Raw genomic sequence first — 21,173 nt, 5'->3', positions numbered from 1 at the left:
ACTCGTACTGTAAACCGTACTCATGCTCGCAAACGTGCAGTTTCTGGCCTAGTGATACAAATAACTATTACGTAAGCTAGTACTCTAAAACAGTTTGCTGTACTTACCTACTTCATAGTGCCTAACACGAATTCTTCTTCCGGTAAGTTGTTTCTTTTATACATTTGTACCTAGAAAAGTTTTTCTTTTGGAGCATAAGTAGGTACCTACCATCGTGATCATAAAAAACGACTAGGTACAGTTAACTTGGGACGCCACTGAGATTTTTTGAGTGAACGTATGTACCGAGATTGTCAAAGTTTGTCAACCTCATCAAATCAAGCGAAGTGGCGCTTTTGTTGTTCTCCGGCTTTTGAGACTCCAAATTAAAAGAGAGGATATATCGACAAATGCCGTGAGTGTGACAAAGACAGACCTATACACAATTTAACGGGATATTTGTATCGTGTCGAACAGATTAACTTGCATAGACTCCAAATTAAGTGAGATGGAAATATTGGCGCAACCGTTGTCGTTACCTTTTATAATGAGAACCTTATCTCCGGCCCGATTTGAGTGTGACGATTTTAGCATTTTATAAGGTGGCTGTGTGACAGACAAGCAATTTTAGAAATACATAGGTATACAGAACCCATTGCAGCATTCACGAGGAATGCAGATTGTAATGCCATTTAAGTTTATTCGAATTTCTTTTCAGAAACAGTCTAAATGTGAACTCACCTATATTAAATGGAGTTTACGTGATAGAGTCTGATGAGAAGAATCCATCCGCTTAGGAATTACTTGTTTGACGACCATTCAAATAAAGGTCACTCGGATACTCGGAAGAATACCAAGTGAAACAGTTTTAAATATTGTTACAAGAACTGCAAGGAAAATCGTTACATTTTTCTGCCTAAATAAAGTTTTCCGAAGAGAGAAATCCAACTATGCCAGGTAAATAAATACTCATATCGTCATATCCTTCACAGCACATGAGTTAACATGTTACTATATTTTGCTGTTTTAACAAAGCTGTTAACGCATTCGTTTTGAATGCGTTAATAAGCTATTAACACATCCGAAATCTAGGAACTTTTTTCAGTTGGTAACACACATTGCTGGCAGCAAATTAACTTTGGTATTCTCTGCTATTTGCCGCATTTCTGGATAATTCATCTGTAATTGCAATTTCACTTGCGAAAAATGACAATTATGTTGTCTAGATTTCAAATTTAAAATTTTACTTTATATAACTTTGAAATAAAGGTATCACCAACTGTCACAAAATACCCTAAATTACCTAAATTGATTTTATTTGTAAAAAAATTGTATTACAATAAATGCTTAAATTGTTTATTACAATTTCTTCCTTTTTTTGTCCTTTGTGTAAAACTTTTCTGTACGGAAAATTATTGAAGGTAATCTCAAATTTTCTGGAAATGGAGAATTTGAAAACTTACTGAACTCTCAAAAATTTTCAATATTATAGTTAAAAATTATAATTGTTTTAAAATTAAAAAATCGTGGATTATATCATTAAGACCAGAAGTGAGTCTTTTTGTGCTAAGCCCAGAGATTGAAGACCGAGACGCAGTTGAGGCGCCACTGGGCGAATTTATGTGGTCGTAGTATCTACATTAAAAATTGCTGCATCTCCGACCTAGATCATTTTAAGATGGGATTGGACTCAGGTCATCGCAGCTTAAAATTACGCAATTCTCCGCAAAAAAATAAACAAGTTTTATTTTCTCTAAGTACATAAATCATGGTGATGTTTAAAAAGTACTCTTATAAAATTGTAAAAATAAAGGAACATAGAGAATATTTAGTAAAGCCATAAAACCCTAAATTAGATGATATGGATAAGTTAAACAAATTCTTCTAATTCATCAACAACTACTACTTTCTACGGTTAACATTTTCAAGAGATACACATCGTTTCATTTAATACTTTTGAGCTAAATGGTCCTAGTTTTAAACCTAAACATAAAACTAATCCTCACCTATTGTCTAAATTATTCATTTCTAAAGCTCTGACGCTATCTTTAGTATTTTTGGGGCTCCTACCGAACGAATTAAAACTGGATAAATTCTGCGACGAGTCGCTCGAAATGCCGTCTTTCCCCCAATCGACATTCCCCGGACTCGGAATACTGATCGCCACCGAATCATATGGAAGCTCAGCTATGTTAGCTTGAGAGTTGGCCAAGTCATAACTAGTATTGCCACTCGGAAAACTCTTGTAAGTCTCGCTCAAACTAGGACTAGACTCTGAAGGCAAGCTCGAAAACGGAAGATCATCTTGAATTAATTGACCGTTAGGAATGAAACTCTGCAAATTGCGTCTGCCCGGACTGTAATCCGCACTCTCTTCGTACAACTTGTTCAAAACGTGGTTCTTGTCGAACTTGTTCTCCTTCTCGACGACAATTTCGGCCGTGCACGTGGGCAACGGGTTGAGAGGACTCGCGGCCGACTTGAAATCGGACGTCAAAATCGGCCACTTCGTGTCCAAATTGATGTCGCGCTCGATCGCCAAGTACTTCCGCTTGGATTTGTCGATGTTGTGGAACTTGAACCTCAACTTCTTAAACACGAGGTAGTCGATCAACACCAGCTCTATGAAGAGACTCAAAACGGAATTGACCACCGCGTAACCCAACAAATATATACGAAACATGAAGTCCTCCGGAAGAACCAGTTCAAAATGGTACATCAAAAACTCTGCGGGCCACAGGGTTAAGTAAACAGAAAACGCGACCATCAGGATCGAAGCGATGAGAAAACCGTAATTCGAAACAACACTCTTCCTGTACGGTTTTCCTTTGGAAAATACCACAGCCAAAATAATATACTGGAAACTGGACACCGTGTAAATAACGAAATTCTCGTGACACCCCACGTCGTCTTTTTCTTCGTGAGGGTGCTTGTTGAACGGTTCGTACCAACTTTGCATTTTCAGGTGTTCGAAGGCGGTCACCTGAATCCCGATCACGACCAACATTTGCAGCAACAGCGACAAGATGGGGCTCAGACTCATCAGACTGCTCAACGGCGTCTCCTTGACGAGTTTGCCCGAGTATGCTTCCGTGCGTCCGAAGAAAAATGCGAAAATCGAAATGATGAAGAGATCTATGTAGAGGAACTCCAAATCGGTCAAGTTCGAATCGATGCTGTACAAAATGAGGACCGAGACGAACTGGCACAGGCTGTACGCGGCCATGTATTTGAAAATACCGAAACTGGTCACCAGTGCGGCTCGACCTTCTTTTATCACGTTCAACACGCAAGAGATGTTTGCGTTTCGGCTGGTGAAAGGACTGGCCACAGATGATTCGGCTTCGGACAGTGAGATTCCGGTGTGCGCGGCTTTCAGGGCTCCGCAGTCGTTGGCGCCGTCACCGCACATCGCTGAAAATAAATATAATGTTAAAAAACGAAGCTCGTGAATTTCTTCGAGATCGTAAAGATGGGAAATGTAATTAACAATCCGTTACAGATAAAAAGAAACAAGAAAAAGAGTAACAGAAATACATATTAAGTGACTATAAAAGGTTGTGACGTTTTTTGAAGTGAAAACCTCTTTAGGTGCACCACAGCACATACATTTTATTTATTCCCGGCCAGTGCGACACGCTAAAATCGTTCGCATCACGCTAAAAAAAGCGGGATTATAGGACTTACATACATTAAAAAATGTATAACTCCTGAACCATAGGAAATAAATAATTTTTTTTTTTAATTGAATTATTGAATTCCTAAAGGTTTGGCCGATCTTCTGCGCGATTAGTGACATTTTTTTTAATGTTTCATACGCCTACTGCAATTTTTCAAAATTGATAATAACAAAATGTTAAAAACTTCATTTTTTTTAAATGGCAACTATAATTTCTAAATAATTATTTTTGTAATTTGCCTCCATTTTGATTCTCTAATAGACATATTAACGAACGCGACGTCATTATCTGGGATGTCCTTATAGCCATTATTTCACGGAACATTTTACGAAAATTTTTAGGTTGGCAAAGCTTGATTCGTCATACGTGTCAGTTTAAATTACAAAATGTGCAAAGAATTATTTATGAGGATTATTGATTATCAGGCAACAAATTCGTGACCGTATTTTTGGCAATTTCACGTATTTCAGCGGGGATACATCTTCCATATTCGTGTTTTGTGACAGAATTAGGATAAAACAAAAGGCGACTTTGAAGACTTGATCAAATTTTCACTTTTAAAATGAAGACATTACCAACCGCCACAAAAATCCCTAAATCGAGGAAAGTAAACATTTTTGTTTAAAAACGGCTTAAAAAGGGCAAATTACAAAAAATAGTATAAAAACTCGTTTCATAAGACCTTGAAGCACTCATTCTTTAAAATAACTCGTGGCTACGCCACTCATTTTTTAATCTTGAATTCGTGCTTCAAGACTGGTCTTATGAAACTTGTCTTTTAATATACTATTATGCAACAATTAGTGAGTAATACTTTTTTTTACGAGAAGGAAAATTTGCCGCTCGAACGAAGCGAGTGCGCAAATCCACCGAGTAAAAAAAAGATACTTTACTAACGAGTTGCATACAAAATTTTTTTGGCGCCCGTAAGTTTAGATAACAATTTTTTCGACACTCAAAATTTGAAAATTTTCTCCTGTGTGAACCCGTGGACCTTTAAAACGCTCGTTTTACTTGCGTTTTAAATTGGCCCACTCATGCCAAAAAAATCCCAATTTACATACGAACTCGTTAAAAAAACTACTACATAATTATGAATGAAAAATTGTATAATTGCGTTAAAAAATGACACGCTACGGCACTTTTTTTAAGGCAAAATGCGTGCAAAAATGAACCGCCATGGCACTTTTTTTAACGCTTCTTGACCGATTCAAAGATCACATATTTTATGAACGCAAACGAATGAAAAAACTTGCACCTTTTTTGACGGACGTTAAAAAATAGATACAAACGTAAAATTTAATTTTAAGGCCACTTTTATTAACACTGTGTATGTCTATTTTCAGCCGTTTTGGCGTAAATTAAAATTCAACTGCGTGTATTTGTGTAAACTGGTGGTTGGTGAATCTTTTTCATATGTGAATAGTGAAGCTTATTTTTTTTTTAAATATTTATACAAAAAAAGGAATTAAAAAAATGTAAAAAACCAACTTTTATCGCATGTTGTAATAGTTATTTTTGTATTCATAGGCTCAAAATCGGTATTTCCCGGTTATCCTCGGAATGCGGAAAATTTCCCGCACGCGGTGTTTTTTACTCTGCAGCAGAAACTAGGGCAAATTTGCATTGTAAGGTTGGTTTTTAATGACGTAGAAAGACGAAAACGTCAATTAAATTTACACAAAATGGACGTTTCCTCACGTTTGCAACTGTAACATTAATTCTCATTAACACAATTGCTTTGATTTTGAATGAAAACGATTGAAACTGACATTTAACAATTATCAAAACAACAATTTTTGGAAAAATTGTTTTTTTTTATTAATCATTATTAGTAGCCGTAGATAAAATGTACATAACACGTGGGCTAAAGCATGTTACAGGCTACGTGCAGTCTTCACACTCGAGTCCTGTAAAAATGCTTTTATCCCACTAATTATGTACAGTGCGCCCAGAAATGTGGTAGCAACTTTTACACAAAGTGTTACAAGATGGCACTTTCAAAAATTTGTTCAATTTTGCAACATTCAGTTTTTGAATTTTTTCAAAAGAAAAGGAGGTTTTCCGAACAATTTTTATCCCCGATTTGTGCACTAAAATTTGAACATTTTCAATAAAATTTAAATTTGAATGTTTTACTTTTGACAATTCTTGACATTTATTTATCTCAATTTAGATAGCGGCGTTGCCATGCATAAAAAAGGTCTCTGTAAAAAAGTGTCGATCTTGCGGGACCAATTGAAAAACTTGCTACCACATTTCTGGGCGCTCTGTAAATAACTATTACTTGAAATTGGCAAGACTGTGTTTGTTTCATTGTCATTATTGACAGCTGACACATTTCAAATTTAAACGTCTTGGTTTTTGTAATTTTTTTATTGGTAACTGGAGTCATTTGGAGCAGAACATTTAAATTAAATAAATTTTCCTCGCTCTACTTTGTTTGTTTTTAAAAACTTCTCATTTTTTAATAAACGGTTGCTTTGCTTCACACATGACCTAATTTTCGGCGATCTATCAAATTCACATGACGCAAAAAAGTCACCATAGTTTTATTACCAACTCAAACAGTAATTTGGGGTATTTAAAAATAAAATTAAAAAAGTAACAGTTATTTTCTTATGAGTAGGGCTATCAGATCACTTCACCTGTTTTGCATCACTCGGCTGACGCCTCGTGCTTCAAACTTCGGCCTCATACCTGAAAACCGACAGCGCACGAATATTGATTAATGTTTTTCGTGTCCGTTTGGGCAAAGTCTTAAAAAACATTAATCAATAGCATCGTTCACTTGAAAACAAATTACCAATATTTTTTTAACTGATATGTATTACCTTTCCAACCCTTCGCTTTCGAAAGTTACAAATTTGCCTGACCGATCTACACAAACAACTTCCACTTACCTACACAATAACCCAAATTCTGCAACTCCTGCACCAATTGTTGCTTTTGTTCGGGCGACATCCTCGCAAACACGTTCCCCCTCGTCACCAACTTCGCCAACAACTCCGGATAATATTCCTTGACCACACCCCACACCTTACCCGTCATGGCGAAACGATAGTTGTTGTACAAACTGTGAGGTTTCTTCATTTCGATCGTTTTCATCGTGTTGTTAGTCCCGAGACTTTGTATTTGGCTCTCGACAGTATCCAGACTCACTACACTCGCCGAATCTGTCATCAGACTGTACTCGTTCGGAGTTTTGTTCTTCGTATTGGTAAGGGTGTAGTAAAGTTGGGGCGGGTTGCTGTTATCGCTGTTAACCGTGATCACACTCTGCCTGGGAGTTATTATGTCACAGTCCTTGGCCACACTCAGAGCTGTCAAAATATTGTCACCTGCAAAAGACAAACAAATGAAACTGGCTCTTCGAACATGCTCGAGACGAACCCACCTGTGACCATAATCACTCGAATGCTGGCGTCGTTCAGGGCTTGAATGCACGGCGTAGTTTCCGGTTTGAGTCGATTCTCCAACACTATCAACCCCAAGAGCGTCATGTCTTTCTCGATGACATCCCTCTGGACCTTGATCACTTTCGCGTAGGACAACTTCAACTCCTTGTGAGCCAACGCTATGACTCTGTAACCCTCTTGGGTGTAGCTCTCGAGCACGTCGTGAAAATCAATCGGGACGCTCTCTTTCGTCACGAAATTCAGAATCATTTCCGGCGAACCTTTGGCGTAGTATTCGAAATTTTGCGCCCCCAGCTTGCGAATGATCACGCTCATCCTTTGCGAACTGCTCGAAAACGGAAATTCACGAATTATGCCGATCTGGAGGTCGTCCATGTTTTGATTTTCGCGGTTCTTCGGCGGTTTCAGCACCGTCGGGAAGATCATGTCGAACTTGCTGTTGTCGGCAATGTCGTGCTCTTCCATCACCCACTTGGTGCTCTCGAACATCTTCAGATCTAGAGGATCGCCCATGATTTGTTTGTCGATGATGGTCAGCGAGTGGCAGGAGACCAAACCGCAAACGAAAACGTCGTAGGGAAGCGAACTCACTCTTTTGACCGGCATGTGAAAGTTTTTCTCTTTGATGGGGACCACACACAACAAATCTAAACCGTCTTCGGTCAAAGTTCCAGTCTGGAATCACGAATTTATTTTAAGAAACATGATAACAAAAACCCGATTGGACAAACCTTATCGAAACAAACGCAATCGATTGAGCCGGACACGTTAATCGTCCTCGGCGATATACAAAATATCTTCTTCTTTTTCAACCTGATTTGGGCATAAAATCGTCCAACGGTCATCGCAGCCGGAAGAGCTGGAGGAACCACGATTGTTATCAGATCGAAAGCTTCAACGATCAAATCGCGTGCAGCCACCCCTCGCATGGTCTAAAATATTTCAATTGCTCAACTATTCATTGCAACTACCACACAGACTTACTTTGGTGATAACAGTGTAGACGAAACCGATCATGGCCACTCCTGCCAACAACATAACAAACCTGTACGACTCTTTCTCAAAACGGAAATCCACCGGTGGCGGATACAAAATACTTCGGACTAAGCTGCCTACGATCATACAAAATTGTCTCGAGTTCTACTCTTGTATCATCTTTTACCTTTAGCTGTGGAAAAGCCGGTTCGCACGACCACCGCTAGGACTTTTTCGTTGCCGAAATATCTAGTCTGGATGACTTGCGTGCCGCAGAAGAGGGTGTGTCTGGCGTGCTCTTTGGGGTCGTATATGATGTCTGGCAAATTCGGAAGCCCGGTTTTTGTAACCGGTACTGACTCTCCTACAAAGAAAAATTTCACGTCAGTGAAACCCGAAAGAAATTCTCGAAGAATCTGCAAATGATGCAACGTTATACAAATTTGAAAAAAGCGTAGTGTCACGGTTATTGAAGTTTTTCCAAAATTATATTCTCATAAAAAGGGGACAAAGTAGTGCAGATAAAAATGAAACAATAAGATATTTTTGATGGTCTGGAAGTGTAATTGCTCCGTTGTTTTTTCTTAAGAATAAATTAAGACAATCTGTTGTCAACTATCCCACCAACGGGTGGGCTAAAAGTAAAAAAAAAAAAAAAAAAAAAAACAACACACACAGTAGGCTGCTTTTAAGTTACAGATTTTCATTTTCGATTAAAATAGAAAACGCTTGAAATAATATTTCAATTTCTGATAAATAAAGATCGAAAATATTCGATAATAGTATGTTAATCAATGAGCGGATAATGATGGCAATTACTCGTGACGATGATTTTGTGTCACGAGCCGCAGGCGAGTGGCGTAATCCATCCGAACGAGTAATAGCCATTATCCGCGAATTGAATACTAATTTTTTTTTCTACGACTATGAAGAGAAATCGATAAATAAGTTTCATTGTTAGACAAACAGAAACTTCATACCACTGCATTAAAATTCGGGATTGGACTTAAGCTAGTTGCTATGATATTTGCAGTGAGTTTTGAAATTATTATTCAACGGGCCATAGGTAATGAATCCCTGTTATCCAATGAAAAACACTTTCATAATTACAGTATTATCCAATAGGAGTAGAAAAAAAGCAATAATCGCCCGATAAAAATAAAACACGCTCATTAGCTAAAATTGATGCACGGTTTATAAATATGATAAAATGCTGAACGAATATAGTAAATGTCCGATGAACCCAATAAAAGCTCGATATAAAAAGTAACCGGTTAGTGGAGAGTTAACGAACGGCAAAAACAGTAAACGCTCGATAATAATAGATTATAATGGTTATAAAATTGTAATGGTTAACATTACGATTGGGCATACTACTTGACTTTCATTTTTTAAATTTCTATCATAAGTAGAGCATGTATTGTGCTAAAATAAAAAGATATCGAGCAAAATACAGGTTTTTGAAATACGCGTACAAAAAAAGTGTAAGGTGTATGAGGGTTTCAAAAGGTTCAGCAAACTTTTTTTTTCTGTTTTGCACCTTTAACACAGTCATTATAACACTCAAACGGGTTTCAGCGAGGGTTTCAGGAACATTTACTTACATTTTTAATATTGGCAGTGACTATTTCATTGATTATTTCACACCTTAAATTCAAAACTTGAATTGTTCGTCTAGTTCCAGTGTTACCAACCCTTTATATTTGCCAAATATAATTCTCCTAGCATTATGTTTTGAACTTTTCTTTAATTTAAAATAGCGGCAAAATAGAAAAAATATTGTATGTATTACACTCGTTTTAAAGCCACTTTTGTTGCACTTGTTTGCTTTATAGCACTCCTCTCTGCACTCGTCGTGCTCCCAAAAACGCGTGCGACAAAATTGTGTCGTATAAAACTGGTATAATAATAGTATACATATACAAAAACAAGTTTCATAAGACCAGTCTTGAAGCACGAATTTAAGTTTAAAAAACGAGTGGCATAGCCACGAGTTATTTAAAAAAATGAGTGCTTCAAGGTCTTATCAAACGAGTTTTTTAATACTATTTTTTGTAACTTGGCCTTTTTAAGTCGTTTTTAAACAAAAATGTTTATTTTAGTCGATTTAAGAATTTTGGAGCGGTTGGTAATATTTTCATTTTAAAAGTAAAAATTTGATCTAGTCGCCTTTTGGTTTATCCAAATTCTGTCACAAAACACGAATATGGAAGATAATCAACATAATTTTGCCTTGCTAAAAAATTAAAAATACGGTCAAATTTTTCCACTTGGCACTTCCTGTTCTTGGCACATTTTCTAATTTAAACTGAGATGAAGAACAAATCAAGCTTTGCCAACCTAAAAATGTTTGTAAAATGTTCGGCTATAATGACATCGCAGATGATGACGTCGCGTTCGTTAATATGTCTATTAGAGAATCAAAATAGAGGTACATTACAAAAGTACTTTTTTGTAATTTGCCTCCATTTTCATTCTCTAATAGGCATATTAACGAACGCTACGTCATCATCTGGAATGTCCTTATAGCCATTATTTCACCGAACATTTTACGAAAATTTTTAGGTTGGCAAAGCTTGATTCGTCATGCCTGTCAGTTTAAATTACAAAATGTGCAAAGAATTATTTATCAGGATTTATCAGGCAACAAATTCGCGACCCTATTTTTAGCAATTTCACGTATTTCAGCGGGCGTACATAAAAGATTATCTTCCATATTCGTGTTTTGTGACAGAATTTGGATAAAACAAAAGGCGACTTTGAAGACTTGATCAAATTTTCACTTTTAAAATTAAGACATTACCAACCGCCACAAAAATTCCTAAATCGAGGAAAGTAAACATTTTTGTTTAAAAACGACTTAAAAAGAGCAAATTACAAAAAATAGTATAAAAAACTCGTTTCGTTTCATAAGACCTTGAAGCACTCATTCTTTAAAATAACTTGTGGCCACGCCACTCGTTTTTTAATCTTGAATTCGTGCTTCAAGACTGGTCTTATGAAACTTGTCTTTTAATATACTACTTATGATACCAAAGTAGAAAATAATATATGTATTAAAGACGTATTTTATAAGGGTTGATTTGGCGCACGAGTCCCAGGTGTAGAGTGCGCCAAAGCCCTTATAAAACGAGTTTTTTTATGTTATTTTTTAGAATTTACACCCTTGTTTTTAATTTTTAAATAAAAAAAATTAAATTTTCAAATTCCAGGGAATTTTGTATTAATTGGTAATTCAAGGTAACGGATGCAACTATCTTAAAGTAAAGTTTGAACATTAACATTGTAAGTTTTTTGGTGTAAATGACAATAATACACTGAAATATTGATACAAATTTTCTTAGAGATCTATTAAAATACGAGTGCTTTAATAGATAGCTATAAACGACTCCAAATTGAATACAATAATAGACCTATTAGACGCAAATTCTAAAAATTACTATTATCTATCTGAAATGATGTCGATAAATTAACCTTATCCACTCCCATTTCCGCCACCTTATTTTATTACTTTAGCATACAATAATTTTTTTATTATTGTTACTAAGTAACCAGGACTACATTATTAATCCATTTAATTTACTTAATTCAGTAACGTACTGGAAATTTCCGACAGTTTGTTTTTGTTATTTTTATCTCGAAAAAAAAATTCAACTCATCGTCACAATTTATCTTTTTTTTTTTTTGTACATATTTCAAAAACATCCCGTGTTTATGAAACGTTCATTATTTTCACGGTTAAAAATCGCCCGAAATACACCTACTATTTATTTCTCTTACAGTGCAAAAGCTATTTAAATATCGATCACTACACTCCTGCGTTTGCAATATTTTATCGGACGATTCAAATATTTTACCGTACAAAGCATTTCTACATATCGAACATTTCCGACCCAATTATAAGAATTAATAGTTTCTGAATATAATTCCCGCACAAATTAAATGGACTAATATCGTTGAAGACAAATTGTTGAAAGCTTTGGTCTGTGTGAATGTCATATCACTGGAATACATATCAAACAATTTGAACTCACTCTGAGAGAAAATCAATTTGCCAATACATACTCGTATATTGCGGCGGGCTACCAGCACCAGAGTCAAGACGTAATAGATAGTCTTTAGCAGCATTGTAGGTAGCGTTCAATTAATTTTGCGGCTATTGCTGGACATGCAAATAAATTATTGGATGTCCACTTTAAAATTTTATCGAGTTCTAAAGTGAAAAAAAAAATAATCTGGATATCTCGCTTTCCACAATATGGTTTCCTGTCCGCTCAATCACTCAACAAGCGATAAATTCGTTCGAGCATGTTCTGTTCCTAGTAGCATGTCGCAATCGGTATTTGCAATTAGTCAAAAGGACAACAAAATAAGTTGAATCACCTGTGACAGATTCTCTAATTAAAGCGAATTAAGGATAACAGGTTTTGTAAAATATTACGAACATTAAATATTTTACAGCAATACCTTATACAATGTGATCAAAAAGAAAACAAATCAGAGAAGGTGTTGCAAATTATTATCGGTCATGTCGTAGCGGAATTCTATGCAAGTAGGGGCCGGTTGCACTAACGCCAGTTAAGTTAACTGTAGGTTAAAATGCTTCGTTACTTGAGTTACCTATTGTTATAACAATGTTTTCGTATATTTTAATCTGTAGTTAAATTTAACTCACGTTGGTGCAACCGGTCCTAAGCATTAATGCATGGGCGGAGACAATTTGTGGTCTCAAATGCTACTTTATAATAAATTACACCTTATGAATTTTAGACGTAGGAATTATAGTTGTGCATTTTTTTTTATTATTATCTGATAATGGAGAAAATGTATAAGATAAACAAAGGCAACACTTTACATTAATTTGTAAGAATGGGTAATTTACTAATTTAATTGCCAAACGCGACGCCACTGGTAAGTAAATTTTTCGCGGATATGTCAAAGAAACGCCAACGATGTGCTGTTGTTAACCTACAAAACAACTTTTCCGGAAATAGTCTTGGAAACAACACTTTCCTGCTTATTTACGCGCAGGAAAATTGAATTTTCCGGACTAGTACTGCAGACTTTACAAGACGCAAAATAAATTTTTTCGATGTTTTTTACTTTGTAACTATAGTTGCCAACAAAATTGACAAACTTGATTTTTGTGGAATTTGTAAAAAAAATTTCTAAAATTTGTAAATTTCGTCTTTTTTTACGATTTCCGGAAAAATTTAATACAAAACACAGTAAAATCTCTTACTTGACTCGGAGTTTTAAAATACTCGGCACAAAGTACCTCGTATTTCAATTTAGCTCCTCTTCAGTAATGTGAGATTTTCGTGACTTTTATGTAAATAACTATTTTCGATTTTTACAGGCGCTTACTATAATTGTAAGCAACAATTATCCCAGAATAAGTGGTAAAATGAGTTTTACCGTTGAGATAAAGCATTAATCAATTAGTAATAGATTTGTCGAGATTTCTTCCAAAACAAGACTACCATTTACGAGAACCATTTCTTTTATTGCATTTTCAGTATAGAAATGTAATCATGTAATAGTAGGCCCACGAGTGCCAAAAAAGGCCCAATTTACACAAAAACGAGTTGAATACAACGTTTTTTTGTTCGACGATCCCCTTAAAGGCTCCAAATCGCTTAAAACCTTTAAAATTAGCTTGACGTTTCGTTTTGACAAATTGTGACATTTATCAAAATCCGTTCACATAGGAGAAAATTCTCAAATTCTGAAAGTGTCGAAGAAAAAAAGAATTTTTTACAGATACATTTATTAAAATTGCCAACGCCGAAACCTGATCAGCTTCCGATGGAGAATCAATAGTAATAAATGAGAAAATTGTTGGTGCTAGGTAGTGAGAAAAAAAATAAGGATTTTGCTATCAAATATCAATGCAATTAAAAATAAATCGTCTCGACCAAAGATTATGTGCAGATTTATCAGGTACTGACGTCAATCGAGTTGTACGCAACAATTTTTCTATCAACAAATTTTCCATATTTTGTCATAAATCATTTGACTGATCGTTTGATTTGTCTTGCAATACAAAAACGCAAGTATACATATTATACAGTCTGGTGATAAAAGTAAGGAACAAAATTTATAATTGCGTTATTTAATGTGTTCAAATAAAACGCTCGCACAATTTTTTAAATAACAACCCCCACTTTTTTCTTCACTTTCTGATACACCTTCCTATTATCTAAACGATGAATGAACAAAATGAATACCTTACAGAACGATTTTTTTTGGGAAAATGATAAATTTTACTTCAAAATTGTAGTATGTACATATATTACGTATTATGTTATGAGGAGCAAAAATGAAGTTTTATGTGCTGCGGCCAAAGCACATAAAACCATTTTTGCTCCGAATAACATATATGTACATACTATTTTTTCTTCAAACCTTCATAACAAATTATTTAAGACATGTTAAGAAAACAGGTAGGAATTTCAAATGATTTAGCTAGTTTACTTTATAGCCGCTCATCAGCGGAGATAATAACTTCACGGACGCCCTCAGCGGAGATAATAACTTCACGGACGCTGGTCAGCTCGTTAGATGCCATGACAATGAAGTGACACTTTAGCATTATCAATGCAGCAGTGCAATGTCATATTTTACGGACGTTTGAAGAAAAATTATATTACATATCGTCGGCTTTCTTTAAAAACCGTGTAAGTCCTATTTTCTAGAATTTTGTTTTTAACGTTTTTTAAAGTTAAACTGTGATTTTCAACTGCTATTAAAATCTCGTATGTCGGCAATGTCGCCTCTGTCGTTGAATTCAAAAACTGTGTAAGAATAAGCACCAAAAAATAGAATTTGAAACAGTTTTATGTGTCTCCTGAAAAATCTTGCTAATTAGACATACACGGTTTTTAAAGAAAGCCGACGATATTATATAAAATTATAGGTAAGTAGTTTTGTTTTTTAGAATTGAAAATCAAAAATGATTTAAAAACTATTCTAATTGCCCTAATTTCTTCATAGTATCTAGACCCTGGTTACTTTTCAGAATTTTTAGTTAAAAATTGTTTTTAATCAATTGTTATTAATAAGTCGGCACGAACAGCCGAATATACAGGATCCAAATTGGGGTTAAAACTGAAGGTAAATCCTCGGATATTGACTCCCCTAATTATTTTCCAACAAAACCGTGGATCGACATTTGACACTATTTACAGTTCAGGCCGCATTAAAGTTATGTTTGTATAGAGCGGCAAAAATTTCATAACATGAGCATGGCTTACTTGGATTACGATCACTTATAATGACCCTGTGAAATTGGACATTCTGTGGCGATCTTTTGAGTAACCGGCCGGTTACTTTCCAAAATGTAATTTTTAACATGTAGTATGTATTACGGTTGGCTTAAAAAAAACTGGAACTGTCAGAAAGAGTTCTGTCAGATTTTATTAAATTTCTATAGTTTGAAACGGCCTTTAGAATTTAGGTTAAAAAACTGCACTTATGTGTCAGAAATACTACTGTCAAACAGACACAAATTGACAAATTAAATTTCCAATTCACATTAGGTCAAATTTCATTTCCTGTTTTTTTTTTAAGCCAACTGTACGATCATTAAATTTTGGACATCATTCTTCTGTCACATTAAAAAAATTACTGTAAATAATGCTTTACTGAAATTGTCACATGAATGATGAAATTGTTGTCAAATTTGTCTACAATTTGTCAGTATGCCACCTGTTTAAAATACCGTGAGATCGAAAAAAAAAGAGTTCGCTGTGACCAAAAATTTCAGTTGGCAATTCATTAAGATTTCAAATATCAGATATCAGGTGGATGTCAGTCTTAAAAGTTAGGTTATTTGTGACCTGTCGGTTGTAAAAGAATTTCCTCACCTAGTGCAATGAAACAATGAGTTTTAAAACTACCGCGCCTTTATTCAACGGTGAAAACGCCGCTTCAAAGAGGTTATGTTGTGGGTTATTGTCAATGGGTTTAATTTCATGCACAACAGACACACGATAGGGAAAAAAGTGCAAATATTTTTTAAGGATAAGCTGAACTGTACCAAATGATAGGTTAGTTTCTTGGGTTAATCTCCGGATGGATTTATTTGGGGTCCCTGCGATTCTTTGTTCCACCTTCTCAAGTTTTTTCATTCGTTTGCGGTCATAAAATATGCGATTTTTGAATCGGTCAAGAAGCGTTAAAAAAAATGCCATAGCGTATCATTTTTTAACGCAATTATAAAATTTTTCATTCATAATTGGTAGTTTTTTTTAACGAGTTCGTATGTAAATTGGGATTTTTTTTGGCATGTGGGCCAATTTAAAACGTGAGTAAAACGAGCGTTTTAAAGGTCCACGGATTCACACAGGAGAAAATGTTCAAATTTTGAGTGTCGAAAAAATTGTTATTTAAACTTACAGGCGCCAAAAATTTTTTGTATGCAACTCGTTAGTCAAGTATCTTTTTTTTTACTCGGCGGATCTGCGCACTCGCTGCGCTCGTGCGGCAAATTTTCCTTCTCGTTAGAAAAAGTATTACTTTACTCACTAGTTGCAGAAGTAACTATTAATGGACCGATTTGTACCAGTAATATAATTTTTTTAATCCTAGAATGATTAGATTAAATGATTTTTGGACGTCATAGATTAACCGAACTAATAAACTTATCAGTTATCACTAAAGTGAGGGAGATTATATAATTATGTATGTACCTGATTTTCGTGTTACCAATGTACTAAACGGAATAAAATAAAAATGGTCATTTTTTAATTTATTTTTTTGATAAATTTTGCAATTTTAAAAATTTCGATGTAAGTATTCCAATATTTAAGGAATCAATACATTGCTACATCATAGAACAGTGAAACTTCTTCTATTTGTCATAAAAATATTCATATAAATTCAAAGAAAAACATTCTTTGTTATCTAATAACGGTATTTGATATGGTTTATTCCTATTTATAACAACTATTTCGTAACGCATTTTCTGCAGCCTAATGTGATAAGGTGCGATGAAATATCATACATGTTATTTAAACACAAAACGTCCTTCCAGCTGAAATTCAACACGACAGTGTGTTAGTTGCCAACAATCCAGAAAAAAGCTAAATCATTTAGAATTCACGTAAATCGACTAATTTGGGAATAGAACATTTAGAACGTCTGAAAATAACCTTATTAAAATGGCGGCTTCCAGAGACACAAAAATAACTTCTTCAGATTTCGACAAAATGTATTTTAAAAACATCCGACTTGCCAATTTAACTTCGCCCGTCGAACCTATTTAGCCTCGAAAATTTCACAAAATCGCCAATGACATCAATTCCCCGAAATAAATCAGTCGTAATTAAAATCTGACACCACAATACGATAAAACGCAACGCGTTAATGCATGTAATGCTGATCATGACGGATCGTTCTTTGTATTTCGTAAACCTGAACAAATTGATGTCAAACCTTTTAGTTACCCGCGATAAAAATGCGTAATTAAATAATTGTCACTTGACTCACCGGTCAACATCGACTCATTCAGAATGCAATTCCCTGTAAGTAAAATGGCGTCGCAGTGCATGATGCATCCGTGCGACGGGATCACCAAAACATCCCCCGGGACCAGCAACTCCGTCGAGATCGATTCAGTCTGATAGGTAACGTCGCCGCCCCCGCCGTTAAGATCCTTCGGGGTCTTCCTCAAAATCGTGCACACGTCCGAACTGTGCACCGTCGATTTAAGTTTCCTCTGATTCTTACGCGTCTGCCTGACGGTCATACTTATGCCGAAAACCGACATCGTGATGATGGCGGCGGCGTAATAGTAATAGTCGTCGAGAAACCACAAGATGAAGCTCCCTATCTGAAAGATGTAGAACGGATTGAGCACCTCCAGGAAGAGAAGCGTCGCGATCGACAGCTCTTTCACAGTTATCTTGTTCGAGCCGTACACCAATCGCCTGTTGAGACAAACAAAAATCAGTCAAATGGTTAATTTTATCGAATTGGTGTCCAACCTGGTGAACTGCTCTCCCCCGGTCAAACCCTTGTTCTTGTGCAAGACGTCGCTAGCGACACCTTGATCCAAACCTCTCAACTTGACGAATTCATGCTTGCGAGAGTCCCAAATGTACGTAACTTTTTTACAGTTAAACATCAGCAGCCTTTAACAGAAGAAACAAAGATAAAAATACGAGGCTCGTACAACACGCTTTTGGTGCATTTTTATGTCGTGGCATATTTAAATGGTTTAATTTCTCACAAATACCGTGGCCTTAACATTTGACATTGTAGAGGGCAATCATAACGATTTGTATTTTATCGGTTGAACAAACATTACTCACTATAAAAACATGTTCAAAGCTATTTTAATTGATAAAAGAAAATGCACAAATTACATACTTATCCAGTTCTCTGAATTCTCCATTTTCGAAATGCACCGACAGCGTGGGCACATTTTCTCTGACCGTCACGTGGTGAGAATTGAGCAGATTCTCATCGTCATCTTTCAATTTCTGCACACTTTCAGGTGTCAACACCTTCAACGGTTTAACATGATAGATTTTATGTTTACCACCGAATATTTCCTGAAAAATTGTCAAATCAGCAACTGGGTCAAATCGGCGTCGCAATTTTGAACCTTTATTAGTATTTTCTCTGCCTCACCGATCGAACATTTGTTACACGTTGCGAAAACGTACCAGTGCGGAATCCAATGAAAAATAAGTCGCAAAATGCCACCTGTAAGTACCGTAACTAAGTACGTAAAAACTATTTTGATTGTGCTCGTCTTGAAGCAACATATTTCCATTTCGTCATCCTGTCCCTTGTTTATGTACATCAAGCAGCCAGGCGGGTGCATGGTACCTACTCGAAGAAGATCGTTAAAATACAACGCAAAAACATCGACAACCGCAATTCAGATCGACTTATTATTAACCTTTAAGCAAACCGGCATGTTGCTCCTGGATGGTTTTGTCTTGTTTCTTGGTCCGCCAAGAGAACCTCGAGTAGTCCTTCTTGAAGAACGCCATATTGCACAATTAAATCACTGAGATTAAGTAATAAAGCACAGTTTAAGTCAACGAAAAACTTAAGTACGTTTCACACTGATAATATTGCTAACTTTGCCCGAATTTCTCCACCTTTAAAGTTCATTTCGTCTCGGTTTCTTTGCTCACTTCCAAACTACCGACTTCTAATCTTCACGGTAAGGACAATTATCGAAAATCTGCGAAAAATTTAAGTGAGTATGTGGCCCGTACTGTGGCTGACGGGGAGTAAATCACGGCAAAAGAGTTCTTCCACGTACTGCAAATTAAATGGCTTTTGAAGAAAATACCCCATTTTAATAGACAGACAAGAGAAAATGTAGAATCTCTAGAAGAAACGCATCCAGATTTTTTTAAATAAAATAAAATTGGAAAAACCACTTCTTCTAAACAAACCAAACTGGAAATAACGATCCTCACCTTGTTTACAGTCGAGCAATGATTTTGGGATTTTTATCTTTCAAACGTTTCCAAATTTGTTAATACATATAAATTACTTTAGTGAGATTATTACTGTCCAATTAAATCAGGAGGCGTTTAAGTGTGTGACGCGAAGTTATGCAACAACTTAGGAATATCAATTACAGGAGTTTTTGAATTTTGATGATTTTTGGAAAGTGTCCAAATGACATGGAATTAGTAACTGGGCAAGGTTTACGTCGTGGGGTCACCTTTTCGATCCGTGATCTACCCCTGTGCGGTAGCGGGGCTCACCTGGACATCAAACATCAAATCAATCGGGGGGAAGGCATCAAGTCAATGTCAAATAGCCATCCTGGCAGCCTTCGAAGTCCTTTTGTCAGTCGCCAGGATCGTTCCTCGCCCTGTATCCAATGCTGCACGTGACGAAGCTCGACTCTACATTATGCATCTTATTCGTAACGATCCCGCTGACTTTATCCAAGCACTTGCTCAAGTAACTAATACGATTGTACCTATTGAAATCACTCGTACACATAATAATCAAATTAGCAAACATTTAACGACGAAAAACACCGAAAATTTATCAGTTTTAATGTGAAGAAGTCACGTCGACAAAGTTACGTCACCTAACCTCACTTTTGCACAATCACCGACTTAAATTAATCTTTCACTACTAAACACAGTCAAAGGGCTTCTAATGATCTCGTTTAATATTAAAACCTTATAAATCTTCATTTTCATGCTTGAAACGACGACAATTCGAAAATTCTTCAAGGACTTTGGGACCGCCGCTCACTAGATTGCACTTTACACTGACTCTTGATCCTGGTTATTTTAAACGCTTTCGTGAAGGACACATGGAATTATTCACGGTTGTCGATATTTTTAATCAGACCACAAATTTTAAAAGACACCACACACCAAAAACCTATCGGGAACTGTGAAGTGAATCAACCGAATGACAGACACGGTAATTGGAATTTCGTGACGTCACACTTCGTAAAATGGCGCCCGGGGCGCTAAATTTGAAAACACATCTGAAACTCGCACTGTTAAAAATGAAGAAAACACCTGCTCATGAAGTTGAAATAAATACAGTTATATCAGCACAGTTGAAAAATGAAATACAACAATACATCTACATTGTACGAGGCGACACTGAACTTGCGGCAGTTTTACTTTCTACATGACCTGAATTGCGGTTTTAATGCGTGAATTCTAGGTTTTTTAGTACATAAATGCTCACCTGTCCATGAAGTGTTCCTCGTTGACAAAGATACCGAACGAGAGCTAACGTGAAAGTGCGGCAATGTGAATGTGATGCTGCTGCACAGTGAACAGGTAGCTACGTCGACCAACAATTATACTATTATCTAGGAAACATTGAAAAGAATGTGAAGTTTTGAAACACACTCATTAAAATGTCGTGAAGGTGGGGTCTTATCGCCGGTATCAAAATTGGTAATAAAGCAGTACTTTTAAAACGCCTAAAACGGTGTAAATTTGATCGATGTAATGATTTATAAGGCAACAAGTGGTGCAAAAGACGTCATTCGCACTTAATTCAATAGAAACAAGAAATTTAGATAAGAGATATGTGTGATTAAAGTGCTAGTACTTCTTTGTCGCTAATATATGACACTAGACAATGTTTTTTATCATAATCCAGTAAT

The 21,173-nt window shown here is 35.9% G+C and overlaps 1 protein-coding gene across 2 annotated transcripts; it reads right to left on the bottom strand.

Moving 5' to 3' along the window:
- Positions 1 to 1,698: 1,698 nt before the first annotated feature.
- Positions 1,699 to 20,915, bottom strand: anne (anne boleyn). 2 transcript variants are annotated; one of them, XM_069044173.1, is made up of 12 exons: positions 19,792 to 20,492; positions 18,966 to 19,256; positions 18,666 to 18,892; positions 18,428 to 18,612; positions 18,043 to 18,189; positions 17,546 to 17,985; positions 8,241 to 8,417; positions 8,063 to 8,190; positions 7,810 to 8,010; positions 7,057 to 7,753; positions 6,563 to 7,000; positions 1,699 to 3,393 (listed from the first exon to the last, which is right to left on the bottom strand). In XM_069044173.1, the coding sequence occupies exons 2-12, from the start codon at positions 19,057 to 19,059 to the stop codon at positions 1,982 to 1,984; spliced, it is 4,146 nt and encodes a 1,381-aa protein (XP_068900274.1). In that variant the 5' UTR covers positions 19,060 to 19,256; positions 19,792 to 20,492; the 3' UTR covers positions 1,699 to 1,981. The 2 variants fall into 2 exon arrangements, with proteins under 2 accessions (XP_068900274.1, XP_068900275.1); XM_069044174.1 differs by lacking the exons at positions 18,966 to 19,256; positions 19,792 to 20,492 and adding an exon at positions 20,747 to 20,915.
- Positions 20,916 to 21,173: the final 258 nt, after the last annotated feature.

Source organism: Tenebrio molitor, chromosome 4, assembly GCF_963966145.1.
Source record: "Tenebrio molitor chromosome 4, icTenMoli1.1, whole genome shotgun sequence".
In the NCBI taxonomy this organism is placed as follows: domain Eukaryota; kingdom Metazoa; phylum Arthropoda; class Insecta; order Coleoptera; family Tenebrionidae; genus Tenebrio; species Tenebrio molitor.
Note: the sequence above shows the minus strand (reverse complement) of the source record. Positions and strands in the feature narration are given on the sequence as shown.

Excerpts from the sequence above, each read along its gene's own strand:
- anne (XM_069044173.1), bottom strand. The coding sequence starts at position 19,059 with ATGGCGTTCTTCAAGAAGGACTACTCGAGGTTCTCTTGGCGGACCAAG. Across the intron at positions 18,190-18,427 it reads GAATTCAGAGAACTGGATAA|GCTGCTGATGTTTAACTGTA; the intron begins GTATGTAATTTG and ends CTTCTGTTAAAG. Across the intron at positions 8,191-8,240 it reads CGGCTTTTCCACAGCTAAAG|GCAGCTTAGTCCGAAGTATT; the intron begins GTAAAAGATGAT and ends GTATGATCGTAG.